Source organism: Lepisosteus oculatus, chromosome 1, assembly GCF_040954835.1.
Source record: "Lepisosteus oculatus isolate fLepOcu1 chromosome 1, fLepOcu1.hap2, whole genome shotgun sequence".
NCBI classification, from domain to species: Eukaryota; Metazoa; Chordata; class Actinopteri; order Semionotiformes; family Lepisosteidae; genus Lepisosteus; species Lepisosteus oculatus.
The window spans coordinates 19,334,502-19,353,569 of NC_090696.1; the positions used below are offsets into that span (position 1 = coordinate 19,334,502).

Here is a 19,068-nt window from a genome sequence, read left to right on the forward strand (position 1 = left end):
GCGTCAGGTCTCCAGCGAGGAAGAAGAAAATAAAATAAATAAATAAATCTTCGGGCGTTGGAAGAAGTAGGTACCCGCAGAGAAGGGAGGGGGGTCACAGCCTTAAAAAAAAAAACGACATGCAAAAGGCGCTGTACTACGAAAATGCAGGCCCTTTCTTGGAATACTCGTGCCAAGACCCCACTGCGTTGGGATTCCAGCAACTGTATTCAACTCCCGCGGAGTATCAGTCCCTGACCTACTACTTGCCCGAAGACAACTCGCCATGTGACCCCGGCAGCGACCCCGAGCACAGCGCGGCCCCCAGCGGCTGCCGCGTCCCCGACTTGCCTGAGACCCCTCTCCGCCACCCTCCGCTCACCCCTTCGCCGGACTCCAGCACCACCTCGGCCCAGAGGAGCCCGTGCAGAAGCGCCTCGAACCCGCCCGACCGCAGCCCTGGCGCAGACAAAGCCCGAATCGCCAGCACCTCTTCCTCCAGCACTCATTTGCCCAAACAAATCTTCCCCTGGATGGGAGAGAGGCGCCAGACGTCCAAACAGAAGCACCCCAGTTCCGCTGTATCAGGTAAGGACACGTTCCTGCTGCTGTGTTTCTTCACTCGCCGAAACACCGATAAAATCATTTATTTCTATAAATATGCACTCGATTGGAGTTTTTTCTATTAATACGCACCCGACATTTTTCATACATTTAATTGTATTGTTCCACGTTTGGTCGGTGGCCATATGAAATTGATATGGGGAGCTTTTGATTTTTTTTTTTGCCTTATTTCCAGCATTTACCCTTTCTTTTTGAGAAACACTTCGTTTCCACCTCATGCTTATGCAGTGTTCTGATAACATGAATATTTTCATTATTTGTTGAGTGTTGTCTGGAGCAAGCGACCACCGGCCCCTGGTTAACTCCAGCTCTGTGTCTGCCACACTCCAAAGTGCCAATGACAGATATCGATGAATCTGAAGATTTGAAAAATGGCATTTGCAAAGGTCTCACGCAGTGTGCCGCTTTCTGAGGGCGAATTAAAGGAGGATTTTTAAAGACTACCAGAGAGACGTGTCAGTAGAGGCAGAAATTTAGTTTTGTCTCATTTTTCTCGTTTATTTTTAACTTTCTTCGTGATTCCCCGTCGCAGGGTCAGGCAAGGAGCTAGTCGCTTGGGAAAGACCACCACGTGTGAGATCTAGAGTCAGCAAATTACGAACAAAAGGGCTATTAAATACATTACAATATTAAGGATTCAAATGATTCATCTGCGAATTTTCGAATTATTTATTGTTTCTTTGGTTTAATAAAACTTGCTGTACCCGATTTTTTATTATAAGTAATAATAATATTAGTAATAATAATATTAATAATAACAACATCAATAATAATAATAACAACAACAACAACATCAATAATAATAATTTTACCGTCTCTTTTCCGCCATTTCACGTGTTTCCTAAACAGTACAAGTGAACTTAAATATCAGACCTTAAGAAAAAGGCAAATAAACCAATTCAGAATAAAATAGTGCCTTAAAAACCACACCAGTCCGCCGAGTAAGAATTTCATTGTTTAATCGGGGAAAATACTACGAGTCAGAGAACTGGCAAGCTGAACAAGCACATTTCCCGAAAGAGAATACCCACGCCGCTGTCCGTGCTCCCTGAAATCTGGGTTTGAAAACCAAAACGACAACAATTAAAACGTTTTTTAAAGGAATTAGTTTCTTTCGAATTATTTCTCATACTGATAATAATAATAATAATAATAAAATATTATAATCGAGTGTTTCAAAACCACCTTATTATCCTGAAATCGAAAAGCATGGGATTAACAGCGACTTTTCCTGCCTTTTCCTGCTTTTAATCTGTTCGTCTGGACGCGGTGCAAATAAACGTCGCGTCACACAACTAAGAATAAGAAAGACTGGTTACAAAAATATGAAATCCGTCCGTGTTGACTTGGTTGGGATGCGGATGGACGTGATTTTGGCCTTTATCTTTTATTTCATCCTTTCGCGCTGTCTGGTTAATCGTTTAAATAATACTTTGGGGGGAATCCGCCTTCGTGCTAATAAGTCAGAGAGGAGAAAGTTAATTTGGCAATTAACGCCTGGGGTGAGAACGCACGCCAGTCATTTTTCATGTTCGTTGCTGTAATACTTTCCCAGACATGATGCGCGATATAAACACGAGGAAACGTTCTCAGCTGCGGCGTCTCGCCGGCGGATGATGTTTTCTGCTCGGAAAAGTAACATTACTGGCGGAGAGCGCTGGTGCCCCAGGGGACGGGATCATGGTGGGCCAAAGTTGAAGAGCTGCGTGGAAAATCCACATTTTCTCCGCGAAAGCTGTAAAATATATCATTTAATTTGAAGGGCGCTGAGAATGTTGCCGCCTGACGGTCGCAGCTGAGGGCTCCGACACAGGAAATGAGTGAGACACCATAGCCAAGGAGCAGGACCTGCAGTCCTGAGTGAGGCACCGGAATCCCTTGGGATCTTAATATCCTAAATCCCCGGAAAATCTCCACTTTAAAATGGCATTTTTCTGAATTTTCTCATTTTCTTCTCGGGGGGCGTTCTTTAGCTGGTGACAGGGTGTCACAGTGGTCAGCATGGCTGCCTTGCAGCGCTGGGGTCATGGGCCCAATTCCTGGGGTGCTGTCTGTGTGGAGTTTGTATGTTTCTCGGGGTTTTTTGAAATGGGTTTCCTCCCAGTCCACATATAGGCTGGCTAGTTAACTGGATTCTGGGAAAACGGGCCCTGGTATGTTTCTGTGTGTGTGCCTTGCAATGGACTGGCATCCCATCCATGGGTGTACCTCTTCTTGTTCCCATTGCATGCTGGGGTAGGCTCCGCCCCCCCCCCCCCCCGCGACCCTGCATTATAGCAGAGTGAAGCAGTTACAGCGTGAATGGAAAGTGTTCTGTAACACGCACATCAGGTGGAAGTCCATGGGGATGTCCCCATGCCAACACCTCCAGCCTGCTCCATCCCAGAACTTCATGGGATCAAGCACCTGGAATACTTGAGACTGGTCCTGCCGGTTGTCAATTAAACAATTAAGAAACTGGTTGGAGCTCACAGGAGCGGACTGGAAGGGTCTCTTTCAAATGACCCTGGTTTGGTATGGACGGGGGAGGGTGGGGATTGTAGGGACCACAATCCGGCTGTATTTGTACATTTCTGTAAAAAACGTCCCCATCTCCAGACTGCAGGCTCTGGGTCCCTGTAAATCGAACCAGGGATATACAACTTAATTGGGTCTTTCGAACATTTGTGCCAGATGAAGAACTGTTTAATGCTGAAGAAGATGCAGAAGGTCTGCAGAACCCTGCACACCAGGGATTAAAATCCCTTCTTTTAGAGACCTCAGAACCTGTAGAGCTCCAAATCAGCTTTATCATGACAAGTTAAGATCCACGTTCATCGGTGTAGTTTGAAGGACCTCGGAAACACAAATCCCTGTGATTTTATAGTGCCCCACCTTGCAAAGGGTCCCAGAAAAGTCTTTACATACAGGAGGAGACTCAGTTCACCCAGTATTGAAGTGGAGCCCCAAATGAGTGATAGAGCAGCCCCACTGCACAGCAGATCAGGGGAGGAGAGAGAAACGTATTCTCCAGGAAGATTAAGGGGGAGCTGTAGGGAGCTCAGACTGTACAAGTGTAGAATTAAGCCGGCTGGTGTTAGACATTAATAAAACACCAATCATAACTATGTCTTTTGTCAAAGAAGACAAAAAACACTCAGCTCTGAAGGTGCCTGCTGTGTCTGACGGCAACACACACAGCCTGTTGAACAAACAGCTCCTGGTGGATCTCCGAAATAGTTTCACCGACTGAAGAGAAGTAACCTTCGTATTTAGACAGACATTATAACATCAGCCCAGGGCCAAAATTGCAGCCAGTCAGTTGTAAGAGTGATCTCCAGCTCTGATGCTGTAGAGTCTCAAGTCCCCCAGCCTCTAAATACATCTTCAGTGGGCAGCTGAAGATCTAGATGCCTAAAGATGACGATTGGGTTAATTAAGGAATTGGGAATTGGTTTGGAATTAAACTCTCCAAAAGTTATTTTTGGAGAGGATGAAAGCCTTCCTCCCCAACAGAAAACAACAGTTGGTGCCAAATCACCTTCTGTGTTATCCCTAAAGGTACCCCTGAAACTCAGGTGTCTTGTCAAGCTATTTCGAAACCTCTCCTTCCCCTTCCTTCCGTGACTGAAGACTCCAGTTTGTCTCCCATCTGGGGAATTCAAGGCAAGGGGAGAACTTTTTTTTTTCTTTGTCAAAACCTCTCATCTTTCACCTACACAGTTTCGACATGGACCTCTGTCAGTGTGGCTCTTGCAGTACTCCAGCGATCTCTCAAACACTCCGATATGCACTCACATGCTCCAGGGCTGAGGAAGGAGCGAAGGGTGTGCGGTCCCTCCTCTGCACTGCGTACAAGTTCAAACCCGTAGGGTATTTCGCAGACAGTGTGTGCCACAGTGCCAGTACAGGGCAGTTCACATGATGAACACGTGAGTAAGGTGCCTTTGCTGACTTGGCAAAGCCATGCTAACTCAATTGCCTCTCGACAGACCACAGACCGACCCTATTATTCTTTTTTTAGTTTGCTCTGTTGTAAAATACGGGTTCCCTTCAGGAACACTGTCATGCAATCCACTTGTCACCTTCTATAGCCCCACGCACACAAGCTCCAGTATATATTCCATTTAGCACCGAGCAGAACGCTTTCCAGGTACCCCACTTTGCCCCATGTACCCCTGCCCAGATGAGACCCAGGAAATATACCTCTTGGTTGCAGACTGCCCTGTGCAATACAGCGCACGTGTATTATCATTCGACTTCCCAGTTTGATTTGCTGGGCTGCCTCCAGGATGAGTTGTAATGGATGAGGGCCACGGGTCGTCTCTCCACAGCCGAACGAGATTCACATTCTGTCCAGTAGTGGTTTTCTCCCACGTGCTCTCCCCTCCCCACGGCCCCTACCACTGTTAACCAGGCACTCTAGATGTATGGTTAGAGTGAAGAGGAATGGAGGGGTATAGGGTTAAGGGTTGGATGAGGTGAGGACTGGGCTCAGACTTGGGGTTCAAGACAAGATGGGCTAATGCATATCTATGACTTCAACGTGGACAGAAACGCAGTGGCATGCAAACCGGTGGCACACCCAGGGAAGAGAGAGAGGATCTGCCTTCCCACCTAATTGAACACTACTGGATGATGAAAGGCGTTGAGCTTGTACAGGGAAAGACGCTCTGTGTCTCGTAGGCTGGCAGGGTTTTTGTCCTTTTCTTCTTCAGTGAGTGAGTGAAGCAGAGATTTTCCACATTCTGTATTGAATCTTGCATTACAGGAAATTATAGCTTCCTGGATTGCATTATTTTAAATGGCAGGATACTCACCACTAGGGCTTTTAATTTTGTGTCCCCCCGATCTGCATTATTCTACATATTAAACATGACCTATTTTCTAATATGGCACGGATGAATTAGTATGCGGTGAGCGGCTGACTGAAGGAAAGGGCCATTAGCGGATGTTTGGCGGAAACCGTGAATCAATAATAACGGGATGGTTGTGTTTGTGTGCATTTCGGAACTAATTGATTTATTATTGGTGGTAACAGGCAGCACCCCGGTCGGGATGAGCAACAAAACTAAGACAATTACACGTTCAGCCGAGAAGAACGGAGCGCACCAAAGAGTACATTTAAATGTACTCATGTACTCATGGCCTCCTAATAATCCCCCTCTATGAACTGGCTACGTTACTCTGCTCTCCTCCCCACTGAGAGCTGGTGTGTGGTGAGTGTACTGGCGCACTATGGCTGCCGTCGCATCATCCAGGTGGGGCTGCACATTGGTGGTGGTGGAGGGGAGTCCCCATTACCTGTAAAGCACTTTGAGTGGAGTGTCCAGAAAAGCGCTATATAAGTGTAAGCAGTTATTATTATTATTATTATTATTATTATTATTATTATTATTATTATTATTATTATTATTAAATAAAAGCTCACTTCAGCTGGAGCCGCGATCTGACAGACAAATCCTCAATACATACATAACCATTACAATGATTGCATATCATTCATATCGCATATATCATTATAATCATCAATTCATAATAATCGTCAATAAAACAGTAAAGGCTCAGATGTTGGTCATCCTTTCAAGTTAATCTGCCGGTCACTGCGGACTGGTCCTGTTCGGGGCGTTAAGCGCGGTGGAGTTTGGGAGCGCTCTCCTCTCTGAACTGTCATCCCTCCCGTAACCTGCAGCTGCCTTGCAGGGGGTGATCTGTCTTGCCTTGCGAGTGGGATCCAGCAGCAGGCCCTCGCCCTGTGACGGCTGGGACACTGCCTGTCCGAGGCAGGGCGAGACAGCCCGCCAGTCTCCCCACCTTATTTCCTTCTCGGCTGACTTTGATCTCCAGCTCAGACGGGGGTACAGCCGGCAGCAGCCAAGCTGCGCACTTTAAACACGACAGACAGCTTTTTTACTTTGCATCGGAGGGGAGGGGACGGGGGGGGTCTCGGCCACTCTCTTCAGGCAAGGCATTGGGCGGGGTCAACCACCCCTAAACTGAAAGGAGATGGGGGCTTGCTGGTCTGTGAAATCTCAGGCCTTTTCAGAGATGTCTGTGTGCATGCTGGTGGTGCCTGTGTGTGTGCGTATGAGCGAGTGTGTGTGTGTGTGGGGGGCGGCGGTTCTTATCTTTTCTCTGAAAGTAGCAGCACGATAACATGAAAGAGGGAGATTAGAGCCCTTAATTAGGTTTTGAATCCCTCTAGTTGACCTACACGTGCCGATGGGGTAAGGTGCCGGGGGGTCGGGGTTGACGAGGAGTGAGAGGCAAAAAGATAAGACGAGCTCCACGCTTCCCGCGACCTGCAGGTGGGTGAGGTGTTGGGTGGGACCGTCACACGTGCCAGTTGGCGAGAGAGAAGTGAAGGCTCTGACGCAGGGGCTCGCCCCATCATCTGCTAGAGGTGATCCTCCTGTGACTGGAGAGGGCCCGGGCTCAGGCGCGTGATGAGAGGGGAGTGTTGCCTGCAGACCTGCGGCTTGAGAGCTGCCAGCAGCTGTGCGTGTGTGTGGGCAACTGGACTGAAAAGAAAAAGAAGCGATGTCTAAATTTCAAAGGCCTGTCTGTGGCTGGAATGGCAGCATGGTGGCGCAGTGGTCCGCATTCATGCCCCGCGGCGCTGGGGCCCTGGGTTCAGCTCCTGCGGTGCTGTCTGTGTGGAGAGTGTTTGTCCTCCCTGTGTTGGCAGGGGTTTCCTCCCACAGTCCAGAGACACGCTAGTCTGGAAAACTGGCCCTGTTTGTGCAGGGTGTATCCTGCCTTGTGCCCGCTGCCTGCCAGGGTAGACTCCAGCTCCCTTGTGACTGCGAATTGGCAGAAGCGGTTAGAAAATGGAAGCATATGATAATAATAATAATAATAAACTTTATTTTATATAGCACCTTTAAAGGTGGCTTCTCAAAGCGCTTTACAGGATGACAATAACAATAAATAAGAAGACTACAACAATAAATAAGAAAATTTCACAAGACAGGACACAATTATAATTGCAACAATACAACAATAACAATAGAGGAGACCGTGGAAGGTGGTATTAAGAAGAGCAGAGGGGTGAAGAATGGAACCAGTTAAGTAAAGGCTTTTCTGAAGAAGAAGGTTTTGAGTCTGGATTTGAAGGAGTTTAGAGAAGGTGACTCTCTGATATCCTTGGGCAAAGAGTTCCAGAGCTTGGGGGCATAGCAGGAGAAGGCCCTGTCGCCCATACAATGTAGACGGGCTTGGGGGACAGTAAGGAGGGCAGAATTTGAAGAGCGGAGGTTGCGAGGTGGGGAGTAGGACGATAAAAGTTCAGACAGGTATTGAGGTGCCAAGCCATGTAAAGCCTTGTATCCGTAGCTGACAGAACCTGCTCACTCCCCCTCACCACCACACGCAGTAAAAGGTCAAGACTCGACGTTCATCTCATTTCCAAACGGAATTTAATAAAACGAATCCCAATTCCATTCAACCACGTTGTTTATGGCCTTTCTATTTCTTCCACACCGTTTTCTGATTGTGCAGGAATGGTGGGCATGTACCGCATTAGAGAGATGAAGCTGTTCTGGATCTGAGGATCAATCAACCAATTGATCGGTTCCTTTGTGTGGCTGGGTGAAAAAAAACTGCTTCTCATTTTACAATTGTGACCTGGCTTTGAAGTCAATAATCCAACTGCATTTGTTACACTAACGCAGAGAGGAGAGCTGGGTGTTCAGGGCTGGTCAGTTTGCCAGCTAGTTATTTTGCAATGGGTAACAGATGGACAGGTGTAGGAGCTGATGTCAGCCAGGTGACCTTCACTCTGAGGTCTCTCCGAGAAAACGGAAGGCCGCCGACATGTATGTTGCCTGGGAAGCTGATGGAGAAAATTTATTAAAACTACAAAGCCTAAAATGCTGCGCACATTCGCTGAAGACTTATGGCTTTAGTTTAACACAGGAGACAGGCAATTAAATTGCAATAGAAAACCGGAGCAGCTCTTATAGATTTAAATTGGATTTTTTTTTAAAAAAAGGCTTCAGTAAATGTATCCAAAATGCATTGGGATTTGGCGCAGGAGTGTGAAACAATGTATTTTTTCAATCCTTGATATGCAGTTTCCTGTCTTCTTCTCTAAGCCTCAGTCTGTGTTGCTAATGGCTGTTAAAAATATCCAAATATCCCCCACGTGCAGCAGTCAGCCATTGTCCAGTAATCCAGTCTGCTTCCGGATATTTGTACTACGTGCACAGCCGATCGCGTCTGATAGGACGAGCACAAGGAGATGGAGTTTGTGTTGAAAGTGTTGACATCGGTCGGCTCTTTTCCTCTGCATCTTGGTTCACTGCTTCCCGAATGAAGGTTTGTTTTCAGTCCAGATCAGGCTTGGTTTTGAAATATTGCGAAATACAGAAGCTATTCCAAACAGTGCGTCATTTCCAGACGCACACAGCGCACTGAGCGCCATGCCTCTTGTTGTTCCTACAGCATGATGTTTTACGCACAGAGTGAGCTAGGTTGCAGCTGAATGCATGTCTGATCAGCGACTGCAGAGGTGCTCTCTAGCCCCCCCCGTACCTGTGTCTTGTCCGCACTCACACACACATGTGCTTCTTTGCCTGTCTGTCCATCTGTGTGTCGCCTAGGGGAGTCGGCCAGCAGCGGGGAGACCAGCCCCCCAGGGGGTGCGTCCAAGCGCGCCCGCACAGCCTACACCAACGTGCAGCTGGTGGAGCTGGAGAAGGAGTTCCACTTCAACCGCTACCTGTGCCGGCCCCGGCGCCTGGAGATGGCCGCCCTGCTCAACCTGTCCGAGCGGCAGATCAAGATCTGGTTCCAGAACCGCCGCATGAAGTACAAGAAGGACCACAAGGGCCGGGCGGGGCTGGGCTCCCCCCTCGGGGGGCTGTCCCCCAGCCGCAGCCCCCCGCCGGGCTCCTCGTTCTCGGGCGAGCTGGGCTACGAGGCGCCCCTCTCTCAGCCCTACGGCAAGGCGGCCCCCGGCAGCAGCATCTACGGCCTGGCCGCCTACTCCGCGCCCCCCTACGAGTGCCCCCCGCCCGCGGCGCAGAAGCGGTACGCCGCGACCTCGCTGGCGCAGGAGTACGAGCAGCTCTGCGTGCCGGGGGACAGCGGCTACGGCAACCCCAGCTCCGGGTACTCGGGGGCCGGCTTCGCCGAGCCCCACGCCCCCGCCCTGCTCTCCTCCCACCCGCCGTCCCAGCTCTTCCACCTCCCCCACCCCTCCTCCGCCAGCATGGACTACTCCTGCCCCGCCTCCAGCCCCGCCAGGCACGGCCTGGGCCCCTGCGACCCCAACCCCTCCTACACCGAGCTCAGCTCGCACTGCTGCACCGCTCAGGACATCGCTCAGGAGCCGCCCACTCTCACACACCTGTAAGGGCCGGCCTCGGCGGTCGCCCCTCTCTCCCTCCCTCTCCCTCTCCAGACTTGAATCCCTCTCTGACTCAGGTGGCGGACGCGCAGGTCTCAGCTGGACAGGGCGAGGTCACGGCGGGCTGGTACGCCCCCCCGCCCCCCGTCCTCCCGCCGCCCCGCAGGACACACCTGACCGACGAGCTCTCCAGCCCCCAGCCCCCAGCCGGCTCTCGGCGCTGGGGCGATTCGATCACCGCTGGCTCTGCTCCCCGAAACCCCGGCTCCCCGCCTCGGTGGCACTCGCCGCAGGGCCGCAGACACGGAAGCACAAGCGAAACCGCAGCCTTCTCACCGTGCCTGACCTGCCTGGCCAGGGCAGCGGCCAGCTCTTGGCTCTCTAGTCCGCCAGGAAAGCGACTTCAGCAGAAGAGAAGGAGAGCTTGTAGACCACTTACTCTCCAGTCCCCCCCCAACACACACACACACACTCCCAGTACCCAGGTCCCTCCTTCAGCCCCCTTGTGTCTCAGACACATCCCTTAAAAACAGCTCTCTCTTCATGAGGATCTGCAACACTTCTGGCATTTCCGAACTGAGCAAATCTAATGAGCTTACATAGACACATCTACTGAGCACCGGAAAGAAACTTTTGTACTCACAAAATTACAAAACGTTTGTCTTTCTGTAGCACGAGCACTAACGTTTTATTAAACAGGGCCCAGGTCAAATTCATGATGCTGTTGAACGCGTGTCATCAGCATCCTCGCAACACACCCGCAGAAAGAGTCGTGCGTTCGGTGTCATGGGCTCCCATGCGGGAGCTGCTCATTTGTGCAGGAAGTGCAAGTCTGTCTCTGGAGTTCAGAAGGGAGATCTTCTCCTGTAAGAGGGACAGTTGGCCGTTTTAACTAGAACATGCAACTTTTCGCCTGCAAGTCCGTTCTTCACTCTGGACTGGTGGGCCACGGAAATAGAAGCACATCAGATACCCAGCTGGATGATCGACTTGTCATGTTGCATTTGCACTCCTGTCATCAGATCTTTACTGGACGCAGAACAGGAGCAGCTGGCCCTTTCTGCACTGCCTTTGAATGAAATTCATCTTCCATTTCAACAGCCCTTCCCTTTGATGGTCACAACTAAAGCTCTTGAGCCTATTTGAGCTCAAGTGTCCTCTCCTCAGGCTGTGACTGCAGATTCGAACCTCCCACCCTCATGTAACTAATACACACACTATGTGTGGACACTGGGCAGGGGTGATGAGCTGCCTTTTTTCAAAGGCTACAGTACAAAAGCGACAACGATGATGTTAGCAGCCTCTTACCTCTTCGGTATGACCGTGCATCGCTTGAAGAGAATTAAGGCCCCGTTGTAACACTTCCTGTGGAACTCAAGACTCAGTGGAGTTCGCGATTGACCCTCCTTCGTGCACAGCAGTATTATCAGCCGTTGTGATTGCATCACAGGGCTGCGTCTAGAGGTGCTCATCCAGGGTTCTCCCCAACCCCTTCCTGGCAGCCGGGATTTGCTTTGTCACCTAACGGATCTTGAACCGTCTCAGCACCGACCCCCAAGAGCTGCCCAACACCTCTCACAGGCTCCTCTTGCAAACTCCCGACTCAAAAACTCAGGTCAGGTGTCCGTCGCGAGAGGACAGATCTGCACAAGATGGCGAAAACGGCACCTGGAGGTTGGAAATGCCTCAGGCTCCCATCGTTATGTGAGAGCGAAATGCATCCGAAAACTGTATCACTCCAGCTGCTCTCTCATCCTCCAATATCCCGTCAGTATTATCCTGTTATTACCTCTGTATTTAAGCTCTGTAAAGAAATGCATGTGGAATATTTATTGGTCGTCATTTATTGAACATTACCTAAGCCATGAATACTGAAATTATCAGGGTAAGCAAAAAAGAAAATACACAGGGTTTCTTATGCATATTTGTATTTCCTTTGAAAACAAAGTCAAGGATTTTTCAAGGATTTAAATGGAAACAATTACGGGTGATTATTCTTTTGTTTTTGTATTTTGCTGTTCATTTCCTGCTTGTTAAATTGTCTCTTTACTTTTAATATTACCCCTACCACCCCTGCTCTCGGGCGCCCCCTAGAGTGTAATTTTTCAATTCTATTTGTATTTATGTAAAATAAATTATATGTTCATACCGAATAATCCCTTCCCCTTTTTTGTAACTTTTGAGGTGATTAAAGTTCTTATGTAGAAAACATATATTTATAAGATTTAGCTACAGCTGTACACACCTTTTGTTTAATTTTCAATTGTAGTATTAAAATATGCAAATGAATAACGTGCAGTGCTGCGTCATTCATCACAATCATCAACCGCAAGGATAAGCGGTCTTTGTTAAATGAGAGGGTTCTGTAAACACAGTTATCTAGCAGACAGTTTAAGAAGAAAGTATATTCATCCAGAGGATTAGGTTGCTTGTGATTAATTAATTGGAGGATCTTGGCCCACAAAGTATCAGTGTCTGCAATAACAAGACTGTGCACCTTGTTCCCAGGCACTCACCTACAACTCTTGGTGTAAAGCTATGTCACATTATTTTTATTCCAAAAACCCTTCCCGTGATTGTCCCCAGCTCCTTGTTTCACTCTGGACCCTGAAGCAGTCAAAGCTGGTGTTGGAAAAGGATATGACGCAATTTGTTGTTTGCTTTTTAAGAACTTCTGTCAGTGATTGATGACTTCACTGGGGGAGGGGTGTTCTGGTATTGAGTGATGCGTTGCTTTGAAGACAATTCCCAAGCATTTTGTAGGAAACTTGAGAAGTAAAGGGGCTGTTGGGGAAACATTTAAGTGCCCGCAGATCGAAACAGCGACTCAGAAACTGGATCACTGGGCTAGGCGGGGCTGTGCTGCAGTCACTTACAAACTCTCCGCCCCCCCCCCTGTGCCGAGACAGAAGAACCACCCTAATCCCAGCAGAGCAGGTGCGCAGGGGCCTTGTGTGACATGGGCGTACAGGGGACGACCACACTGGAACACCAGGCAGAGGACTTAATTTTATATAGCATCTTTAAAGGTAGCATTTCAAAGCGCTTTGCAGTAGGCGTGAAAAAAAATAAGAAAAGAGAACTGTCAACCAGGATAGCAAATTAGAGAATAAGCACCTATAAAGAACATGAGTGGTTAGAGATGCAGCACAAGATACAAGGTCATTAGAAAAAGGAGCTGACACAGACACTAATTAAGTAAAAGCCTTTCTGAAAAGAAAAGGTTTTGAGTCTGGATTTAAATGCAATCAGGGAAGGTGACTCTCTCATATCCCTGGGGATAGATTTCCAGAGCTTTGGGGCGCAGCGAGAGATGGCCCTGTCACCCACAGAATAAAAACGAGCTTGGAGGACATCCAGAAGGCCAGAGTGAGATGAACAAAGGTTGCAAGGTGGGGAGTAGACAGATAATAAATCAAAATTTAGCGTCTTATAGGGGCCCAAGTGAAGACATGACATGTATAAGAGCAGCAGAAATACGGTAACAAACTTAAATAATGGTGTGTGTGAGGGTCTGCCCAAAGTGCTTGAATATACAGATCATTGAGCAGAAGAGAACAGCAGCATGTCTCTGCACCTGATCACACGGATCCCAACAACAACCTAGTGACTCCTCTCTGACCTCACAGATGGCATCATGGCTGGAGAAGCTTGAGCAGAGGCTGCACCAAGCTAAACAGCTCAGTCCAGCTCGGAAACACGCCTGCTGCTGAACTGAGGTTAGATTTTCCTCCACGGCTTCTAAGTTGGACTCCCTGTGACTGTCCAGCTCCTCTGCGTGTTGATGAAGCTCCGTATGGACACTCGCAGGCAAAGAGCTCTGCTTCAACCAAACAAAACCCCGAGATATTAAGGTACTCGTGTCCTTCACTTGGTTCTGTGCTGCAGCCGGACACAATCAGACATAGATAGACGCAGAAAAAACATTCAGCTTGGTTGCAAAACCATTTTATTTTTTTAGCCCAGTCATCCATAAATCATTCTGCGCATTTCTGTAGCTTGAGTGCAGAGTGTTTCACTACAGGAGGGGGCCCACGTCTCCCCCAGTGTAGAGCAGCCCCACTGCACAGTGGCTCAGGGCAGGAGAGAGGCACTGCTCAGGGCACTGCTGCTCCAGGGGTGAAGGAGGGTGAAGGAGGAGCTGGAGGGAGAACAGGGAGAACAGGGAGAACAGACTGTGCAGGAGCAGAGTGGGGTTTGTCCAGGACACCCCTACAGGCAGGTGGAGGCTCAGTGTGTTGAAAGAACACAGCGGTTTAGGGGCCGGAGAGAAACACTGCTGCTTCAGGGAAAATACCGGGGAACTGCAGCTGAGCTGGGACACGGCGTTAACACCCTAACTCTTACCGCATTCTGGGGTCCTTAATGACCCAGACGCACTGCATTTGCGTCCCGATTTGAAAGTAGATTCTATCCATAATGTAGGTCCAAAAAGCCCATAGCTCAGAGCCCGGAGAGCGATCTCAGACTCAGCCGGCTGAGCCCAGACCGGGGGGAGGGAGGGGCGGCTCCGACAGGTTAGGCGACACTCACCCGCTCGCTCCTGCCCGAGTCCGGCGCGCCGGCTGACGTCAGACAGGCGCTCCGTGCTGAAGCAGGGCCTGGTGCTCTCTCGGCGCAGGCGGTGTCAACTGCTCCGCGGGAGGAGAGAAGCGTTCAGTCCGGGGAGCTCTGCTGGTTGCTGGTTGACGGATGGCTCCTTAAAGGACAGTTCTGCCTTGGCAGGGCAGGGGAAAGAGAGACCGTGCTGCCCAGTGAAGACCGAGAGGGGAAATAAGGGCGACTGTGTATATTTCTGTTACACGTGACACTCTGCTCGGAGGTGGGCCTCGCCAGCCTCCCCCCTCCCTCCGCCTCCTCCCTTCCTCTTCCCGACATCAATCATCCGGACAGGGCGCGCTTCGGAGTGGTCCAACCCCTCGCGCGCATTCAGCACTTTCCAGGCTGTACAGCCGCCCCCCCCCTCCTCTCCTCCTCCACGGGTGGACCCCGGAGTGGCCGACTCGGGTTAGGTGTCTCCCTCTTACAGCTGTCTGGTCTGGCCCTGAATATCCTGAACGCAGATTATGATTTCGTAGGAATGATAGTCTCGTCTCCTGTATCTGAATCATGACGACAAGCACTGTTGTTTCAATGCATCTGGAGAAAACCCTTACTCCCGCTGTAGCACCGTGTGCACGATTCTTCCTTCCTGCTTTCTTCATAGGAGCAAGTACAGGTTAATTTCATGCTGAAACGTTGTGTTTCCTTTCTTCTCCTTTCAGCATGGAATAAACCTTCACTTATTCCTTTGCTGCCTACGCGTGCTGACGCAGCTCCCTACCTGAACTAACCGCTTTCTTCATATCCGAGGACTGAAGCTGCCCTAAGAAGCATAGTAGTGTTCCGTGTTTTCAGGGGGGGGGGGGGGGGGGGGCTTTTGAACTTCTAGATATGTCGACGAAATTTAATTTATTTTGATTCTAACAAAATAACTTATTTCTTATCAAAGGAAAGTGTGGAGTCGTATTGTCTAAGTTGCATATCTGGAAAGTACCGTTCAGAGGCCTGGTTCTTTTTAAATTATTATCGATATGATAATCAGCTTTGGTGTTTTTGGCTCGTTCTTTTTCGACCTTTTAATCATTTTTATTGGGTACGTACACTTAATAAACCACAGCGGCGAGGCTTCCTCAGTTTGAGCCCGGCGGGCAACATTCCGACTCCGGCGCGCAAGCTCTCTGCAGGCGGACTGTCTGCTCTGATGTTTCAGGGGACGGGAAAACGGGCTTCAGCAGAAAGGAGAATCGCCTCCCTTTCTACACATCACGCCAGGTTTGACACTCACGACCGAGTCCAGTCGCAGGATCCACCCGGTACGGCGATTCGGAAGCGACAGAGAACTGTATTGAAATACCATCTGGCCTTATCTGGGATTTAGCCGAGGGAGATGGAACAGGCAGAGACGGGGTTTGACGTGCTGTTTGTCGGGTTTTATTTACTTCCAACGTCTGTGAAGACATCGACATCGTGCGCTTCTGCACCTCTGGACGGAACTCCAGCCTGCCGCCTCTCTCTCTCTCCCCCCCTCCTCTCCAGCCGCAACCTACTAATGTTAATGGAGCTCTCCTCCCCTGCCTGATTCTCACTCGCTCTTCAAAAAAAAGGCGCAGCTAATTTTAAACGAATTACAGCCCCATTCCCGGAATTAAATCAAAGCTTTCGGGCTAACTCGATTTGCGAAGCCGCTGGCACGAGAACCGCTCGCGCTCATGCTGCCGCGCGGCTGGCGCGGGGAAATTGCGAGTGTGCAAGAGCCCAGGAAAACAGTGGGCCTCTTTTCCTGCCCACGCACGGCGAGAGAAAGAAAAAAATAATGCACAACCCCCCTCGCAAACATGCACACCTCCTCCCCTCCAGAACCACCCCTTGTGCACACTGCCCACTCACGCAGCTTGCGCGCAGGCAAATCTGCAACTTCAAGTCATTCCCATTGAGAGCTGCACAAGACCTATATACACAAGCCTGCCTCGTCAGCAGGACTGCTCAGAGCCTCCGCCGGAGCTTTAAATAGGACACAAAAGAACGTGTTAAATTTTTCTGCTGCTTCAGTGCCTAGTCCATTATCTTTGAGCTGAGTGATCAATTGCACTGTTTTGTTGTTTCTGATTTACAAAAAAAAACAGCTCGAACCGGATTTTGTCACCCCCCTGAATCTTATGTTTTGGATTTATGCATCATAGGAATGTTCCCATTGTGTTTGTAACCATGAAAGAAATATGAACAAAATGCCTTTTAACACTTGCAAAGCTATACTGCCCTGCTATTAGCATAAATTAATTGTATTAATATTGCTAAACCGTAATAGCAGAACTAAAATGATTAATTTGTGCTTGTGCTGGTTTTGGCGTTGAGGGGAGTCCCCATTACCTGTAAAGCGCTTTGAGTGGAGTGTCCAGAAAAGCGCTATATAAGTGTAAGCAATTATTATTAATTATTATTATTAATAGCAGCTAGAACAACACTGTTATTAATAACGAGAATGGCCTCCCAGATGTAGTGGAGGGTAGTGGTTAACTTACACTAGACATTGCTTGAGGTTTTCTTCCTATTCTGCAATATCTGAGGGTTTCGAGCACCAGAGGTGAAGGTATTTTTGTGGAGTTGTTAATGTTATGTTTGGAGATAATGTTTTTAACATTATCTGGAGTTGCCATGTTCACATGGCTGTAGTATTTCTGTGCTGCGTTCTAGGTTTTGTACAACGTTGCTCAGCTTTGCTTGGGTAGCTCATGTGTGCTCCTATGCACTGCTCCTGTGGTATGCAGTGAAATAACACACAGTATAGGTGCGATGAAACTGTTCCACGTCATGTCTGAGTTTATGAATAGGTCTACTGGGATGAGTGCATTTCACCCGCCCCCTAAATATCACACCCCGAAACCTAAAGGAAATGTAAGCAACTTAAACAGATGTCAGTTCATTCTGTTTCTCATTAAAAATGCCTGCATTGCAGTTCCTGCACAAATAATTAAAAGCGACAACAAGCAGGGTAATTAATTAAAAAGATCATAATCCTATTTGGACGGTGAATGTCTAGATTCCATATTGGAGTAAAAATATCTCAACCATGGATTAAAAAAGAGTGTTAATTGTACCCCGTTGATAAAGAAACTAAGCAAAGAAGGTGCTTTCTTCAGTGTGTACCGCAGATTAATTTGTATGTGCATGGTGATCTATTAACTACATGCTGGAACGGAGTATTTCTGTGCTACAGCAGGGCTCATTTGCAGTCTCAGGAATGTTCTCTCTTCGGCAAAATAAGCAAACGGGGTCGCAGTCCGACACCGCAGCACTGTGAGCGCCCTTTCCGCCCCTCGCGGCGTGGGCGAACCCGCGCTCCGTAGTTCTCTGGGTGGCAGCAGGGCCTGCCCCGCGAGAAACACTGCAGGCGGGAACGAGCGCAGGAGAATGAGCCCCCTGTCCCCCCGCGCCCCCCGGTACAGTATGTGCATCACTGGGCTGACATCCATCACTGCCCGGCTCCGGCAGCCTTGCTTATGCAAAACAGAGCTTGGCCTCGCGGTGGCCCCTGCGCCTGACTAATGAACGGCAGGTCTGCTCGTCGCTCCTCGCTGCAGCCGTCTAATTCTGTTATTACTGTCACGCCACTATTTATCACAGCCCTCCGAGGTTACATGGCAAGCAGGACTGGAGAGCTCTCACTGGCGTCTCATCTACACATCCCACTGAAGGGCGGGAGCACGTTCTGCGCCGAGACTGATGAGCAGGGCACGACGGACAAGGTCCTGGATTCTTGTTTTTATTTGGAACGCGGACGTATCCTGTTAGCTCCCTGATAGGATTGCAGTGACGTGCATCCGGGTCCCGTGTAAAAAACCTACACCCATCAGGCAATTTGATTATTTTATCAGGCTGTGGTTTCACAGGTACAGTACCCCCTGTTACCCCCGGAGATCATCTTCATCAGCGGGTGCTGGCATTGCTTTTTCGTGGATGATATTATCCCATGAAACAGCTGGAGAAAGAGAAACATTGATAGAATTTAGCTGTTCAGATTTAAAAAAAAACGTTCTCAGGACTTCAGTGAAGCAGCCAGGGTTACTCCTGTGATGCTCAGCGAGAATTCCCACCAATTTGCAAGAGATATTTAACGTCTTGGGGAACCTTCAACCATACATGTGCAGGCGACAGATCTGTTGTGCTGTGAATATCCTTGGAATCGTGTCACAACAGAGTACCAGGATACCCAGAGATATGGACTTATACACTGCTACAACTATAACCTAAGCCACAAAACACATGCCTATTATTTAGCATAAAGGCATAGAAAAGCATCTATAGATCAGTTTTTCTTTTGCTCTAATGGGGTTGTAGGTGTGCTGCCATAAATATGTTTTCTCCTTTAGGACACGTTCTCATGTGCCATCATTATTGGTTTATTTGGGTGATGCTATTATCAAAATGGATTTGCATTCAGAAGAGGTGATGGTCTTCTTTTGGAAGTGCAGTGGGAACCCAAGCATAATCGATGCATTATTGAGATGTATTGACTGCGGTACTGGAACATTCCAGGAGGCGGTGGGGGCTGATGGGATAGGGGTGGCACTCCCTCTCGCGGGCGCGTGTGTGGA

At 49.0% G+C, this 19,068-nt stretch overlaps 1 protein-coding gene across 1 annotated transcript; it reads left to right on the forward strand.

Annotated features, from left to right (window-relative positions):
- The first annotated feature begins 26 nt into the window (after positions 1 to 26).
- On the forward strand, positions 27 to 10,027 carry LOC102687275 (homeobox protein Hox-D3a-like). Its single transcript, XM_069186863.1, has 2 exons — positions 27 to 567; positions 9,186 to 10,027. Exons 1-2 carry the CDS (start codon positions 120 to 122, stop codon positions 9,938 to 9,940), a joined length of 1,203 nt encoding a protein of 400 aa, XP_069042964.1. The 5' UTR covers positions 27 to 119; the 3' UTR covers positions 9,941 to 10,027.
- Positions 10,028 to 19,068: the final 9,041 nt, after the last annotated feature.